General features: G+C 39.7%; 1 protein-coding gene across 1 annotated transcript in view; it reads right to left on the bottom strand.

Moving 5' to 3' along the window:
* LOC107663863 (Krueppel-like factor 7) overlaps window positions 1-5,016 on the bottom strand; it is a 47,287-nt gene that overhangs the window by 12,910 nt on the left and 29,361 nt on the right. The window contains exon 2 of the mRNA XM_016454227.1: window positions 419-547. Coding sequence (XP_016309713.1) covers window positions 419-547 — 129 coding nt within the window. The remainder of the gene's footprint in view (window positions 1-418; window positions 548-5,016) is intronic.

The following is a 5,016-nucleotide window of genomic DNA, read 5'->3' as shown; positions in this document are numbered from 1 at the left end:
CCGTAGGAAGCGCTGCTGCTAAACATTCCAAAAATGTTTTTTAGAGTCTAATGCAATAGAAGAACCTTTTTATTTTTCATCCCTGCTGGAAAAAAAAAACATTTTAAACCAGCAAGCATGTTCCCAGCCTGCACTATTTGGTCACCAAGCTGGTCTTCTAGGCTGACCAACTGAAAAGTGTCCCTTTAAAACCAGCAAATTAGCTGGCCAAGCTAATAACAGCAAACCAACCAGTGTTAATTTCGTCGACGACGACGAAAAATATTCGTTAACAAACTTTTTTCTGTGACTAAGACGAGACGTTGACGAGCTAAAACTAATGATGATATAATCTGATGATGAAAAACTATGACGAAATTTATGCCGCGTCTTCGCTAACAAGACGAGACGGGACTAGAATGTTATTTGAGGACAGGGGGTCCATCAGGTCCTCGTCGCTGTCTCCCTTCATGAAGGCTGGCGTTAGGAGGCAGTCGAGCTCCTCGTCGAAGAGTTCCGAAAGCCTTTTGGGCTCCGTCTGTAGGTACCTCTCCAGTTCCAGACATGTCTGCAGGAAAAACAGAAATGCATAAACATGAGACGGTAAGCCTCAGATTCCTCTTTAAGTCCAGTGATGTTTATAGAGGGAATGCTAACCATCTGAAAAACACTGTTGGTTACAGCTGAACGTGCTACAACGAAACACGTGGCATGTCAGCACATTTCCATTTGGGATTGGTTCAGTTGGTCTCACCATGGAAGGTGTAAGTGACTAAATCTGCTACATGGAGACTTTTGGACAGAACAATTTTGGAGTGCAGCTGGGGGGCAAGATTTTCTGGGAGAGAAACTGAACATCCATGGAATTATTTCACTTGCTGCGGTTGAGGGAACAGTATTTATCCATGTAGCATAGCACATTTAGTACGGTGCTTATTGAGCGAGAAATGACCGTCTTATTACTTAAGATACCTTTCCCCTCACCCTGGTTTTTACTCTGATGAATACTTTAGCAGACAGAGGGAGGACAGAAGAGAAAGACACTGCTATCATGGCTCACTGACTGCTCACTCAGCAGTTTCTTTTTCAGTGGTTTAACATTATTGTTCCCCAGTCACAGTGGCCAGTTTGGATATTAGAGTCTCCTGTTCACGGTGTTGCGGTAAAAGCACTTTAGCAGTCAAACAGCAGTAGAGTAAACCTTCCAACTCTTTACTTCATGTCAGCTGTAAATTACAGTCGCTGTACATGCCCTATCTTAACTTATTCTGTCATCTCCTTTACCTCAGACCTAAATAAATCGTCCAAAAAGAAGATTTTGCCTAGCATCTGTTGTCTGCTGATAAGCTGCACTTTTTATTCTATTTTACTGAATTGAAATATGCATTTGCATGAGGTTTTCAAACTGGGGTCAGAAAAAAATGGAGATGTACACTCAAGAGATTAATGAAATGTTTAACCATTTTAGCAATTTTGCTTATTACTAGAAGAAAATTAACAGTAAGAAAAACAAATCTACATGACATAATATATATATACGTAACCTATTTGTTTGATATTTTAGGGAATCCCTCTCAATAGGATCATATTTGGGGTCCTTGGCATCAAAAAGTTTGAAAATCCCTGTACATATAGGCCTTTTTTTAGAGGTTGCTGTTTAAAACCTAATGCAGAAGTGTTAGAAACAGTATCAGATTAATTCTAATGCAATGCAATCCCAGCTACTGCTGCAGTGAAATATTGACCATTCAATTAACCTGAAGCCAAATGGTTCCTGTGCACTTTCTCTGACCTCATTGGTGACACCAAAAGAACAGCACTAATACTATAGCTACAATTTGACTCATGTTATGCAATACAGCAGAGCCTTCAACAAAGACTAAAATAACTGAAATGCAGTCCACTGCAGCAGCTACAATTTACCACTGCAAGCTCTCCCTCTGAGCTCTGCGTTCATTTATGATTTTTAACGGCTTACTCATAAAGACCGCCACTTCAATGATTCACTTATAAAGCCAGTCCCCTAAATGGATCCTGAATGAATCTGTTTGAATTCCAATGACTCAGTCAACTGTCGCCACCTACTGACAGTAGTGATAAAAATTCTCTGTACGGTTGGACTGTACCAGTGTTAATTTCGTCAACGAAGATTTTTTCTGTGACTAAGACAAGACGTTGACGAGCTAAAACTAATATCTGATGATAAAAACTATGACGAAATTCATGCCGCGTCTTCGTTAACTAGACTAGACGGGACTAGAATGTTATTTGAGGACTACCGGACATTCAAAATACATCCTATAGGCTTAGTTAACTGTCTTGTCTTTCAAAATATGCGTCCCTGTCATTGGATTGCAATCGGATGACGGGCGTTTGCATATCTAGTCTCAGTATGGCAGCCGCGTGGATGGATAGGCTACCAAAACGTGAACTAGCGATCTGAAACAATGGCCTCAGCACCTGAAGGGTTAGGGATAGGGTGACCGGACGTCCCGTTTTTCCCGGGACTCACAGTTCGTTGTTGATTAACTTTAGGTTAGTGAAGGCGGGATAGGCGGAATCGCGCTGATAGCGGTGCTTTCTCTCGCGCACGCTCCACCAGTCACAGTGGCCAGTTTGGATATTAGAGAGTTCTGTTCACTGTGTTGCAGTAAAAGCACTTTGACAGTCAAACAGCAGTAGAGTAAACCTTCCAACTCTTTACTTCATGTCAGCTGTAAATTAGTCGCTGTACATGCCCTATCTTAACTTATTCTGTCATCTCCTTTACCTCAGACCTAAATAAATCGTCCAAAAAGAAGATTTTGCCTAGCATCTGTTGTCTGCTGATAAGCTGCACTTTTTATTCTATTTTACTGAATTGAAATATGCATTTGCATGAGGTTTTCAAACTGGGGTCAGAAAAAAATGGAGATGTACACTCAAGAGATTAATGAAATGTTTAACCATTTTAGCAATTTTGCTTATTACTAGAAGAAAATTAACAGTAAGAAAAACAAATCTACATGACATAATATATATATACGTAACCTATTTGTTTGATATTTTAGGGAATCCCTCTCAATAGGATCATATTTGGGGTCCTTGGTATCAAAACATTTGAAATTACAGATTGCTGTTTAAAACCTAATACAGAAGTGTTAGAAACAGTATCAGATGAATTTTAATGCAATGCCATCACAGCTACTGCTGCAGTGAAATATTGACCATTCAATTAACCTGAAGCCAAATGGTTCCTGTGCACTTTCTCTGACCTCATTGGTGACACCAAAAGAACAGCACTAATACTATAGCTACAATTTGACTCATGTTATGCAATACAGCAGAGCCTTCAACAAAGACTAAAATAACTGAAATGCAGTCCACTGCAGCAGCTACAATTTACCACTGCAAGCTCTCCCTCTGAGCTCTGCGTTCATTTATGATTCTGAACACTACCTGGAAAGTGCATGAATTATCCATACACTGAAGCTTTTTTAGCCATGTTTTAGCGAGCAGGAATTTTAGCAACCGAGAGAGATCATGCACCTCTGGAATTATTCCATTCTTGTGCATTTTGTAGGCCTTATTACTTTAATAGATGCTCTGAGGACGTACCCAACCTGCATTGATAAGCACAGAGCATAAATTCTCTATGTCATGCAGCTTAAAGCAACATGCCATTGAGAGATGACAGAGGGTTGAAAGAACTTGGCATAAGCACACTATATTTTCACACACATCTGTGCAACAACATAAAAAAAAAAAACAGAAAAGGAAATGTAGATGAGGTGAATCAACTCTTCTGGACTGGCTGCTAGTGTAGAAAACCCCTTCATACCCTGCTTAGATTGTACGCACTGAGCTCCATCTATTATAAATGCAGTGCCAGGGGGTTCACAGGCAGCGCTAAGAGGCAATGTCAGACAAAGAGCGGGCAGAGAGAGGCGAGGGGGAGAATCGCAAAACTGTTATTAGCAAATATCTCGCTGATAGCGGTGCTTTCTCTCGCGCACGCTCCACTTCTTCAGTTCTCATATACAGCGCGCAAATACACACACAGCAGTCCAAATGTCTATTGTGTGAGTATCTCACGTAAATATAGTCGGTTATGGCTTAAGTGAACGTAAACAGGTGGGTGAAAACTGAATGTGTGTCAGTATTACACGCATACCTTCCATCTTAAATGGACAGCATTCCTAATTAAATACCTGCAACAACATAAAAAAAAAAAACAGAAAAGGAAATGTAGATGAGGTGAATCAACTCTTCTGGACTGGCTGCTAGTGTAGAAAACCCCTTCATACCCTGCTTAGATTGTACGCACTGAGCTCCATCTATTATAAATGCAGTGCCAGGGGGTTCACAGGCAGCGCTAAGAGGCAATGTCAGACAAAGAGCGGGCAGAGAGAGGCGAGGGGGAGAATCGCAAAACTGTTATTAGCAAATGTGGATGCAGTCCAAGTTAGACACAAAGGGGAAATTATCACCAATCTCAGTCAGTTCCTCTCACGTTCTCCGCTCCCTGCTTGGATAATAAAGTCGGCACATTATCTAAACTAATGTGTTTATATCTCCACCCGCATCTTAACAAAACTCTCTCTAATTTTTTTCACACCCTCTCTATTTTTGGGGTTGAAATTATGATGATTTTTCGCTCATACAAATAGATTTTAATTAAGCATTTTGGCTTTCATCAGATGTCGTTTGAAGTTCTACCTCTTGATGCAAAACCGATCTCTCCTGCGCTCCTCTCTCTCTCTAATTAAATACCTATCTGTGTCATTAATGTTAACCAACAAAAGATGTTAAATAAATGTATATTTGTTTAGTAAACCTACTGTATCTGAAAAATGAGTTTAATTTGTATCTCTACCAAAAAAAAGAAAATTGTCATAATTTATTCCAGTTTTTCCAAATTCAATCCTTGATTCAAATTTCTCACAAACTTAACTTATTTGGTCTAAAGAGAGAAGAATTAATTACTATTTTTGTTTGAAGTCTACATATAAAATAGCCACCAAAATAAATGTTGGTAACTGCAGTTTGACTAAAAGT

Source organism: Sinocyclocheilus anshuiensis, unplaced genomic scaffold (genome assembly GCF_001515605.1).
Source record: "Sinocyclocheilus anshuiensis isolate Anshui unplaced genomic scaffold, SAMN03320099.WGS_v1.1 scaffold976, whole genome shotgun sequence".
Taxonomy (NCBI): domain Eukaryota; kingdom Metazoa; phylum Chordata; class Actinopteri; order Cypriniformes; family Cyprinidae; genus Sinocyclocheilus; species Sinocyclocheilus anshuiensis.
This window is presented reverse-complemented; position numbering and strand designations above follow the sequence as displayed.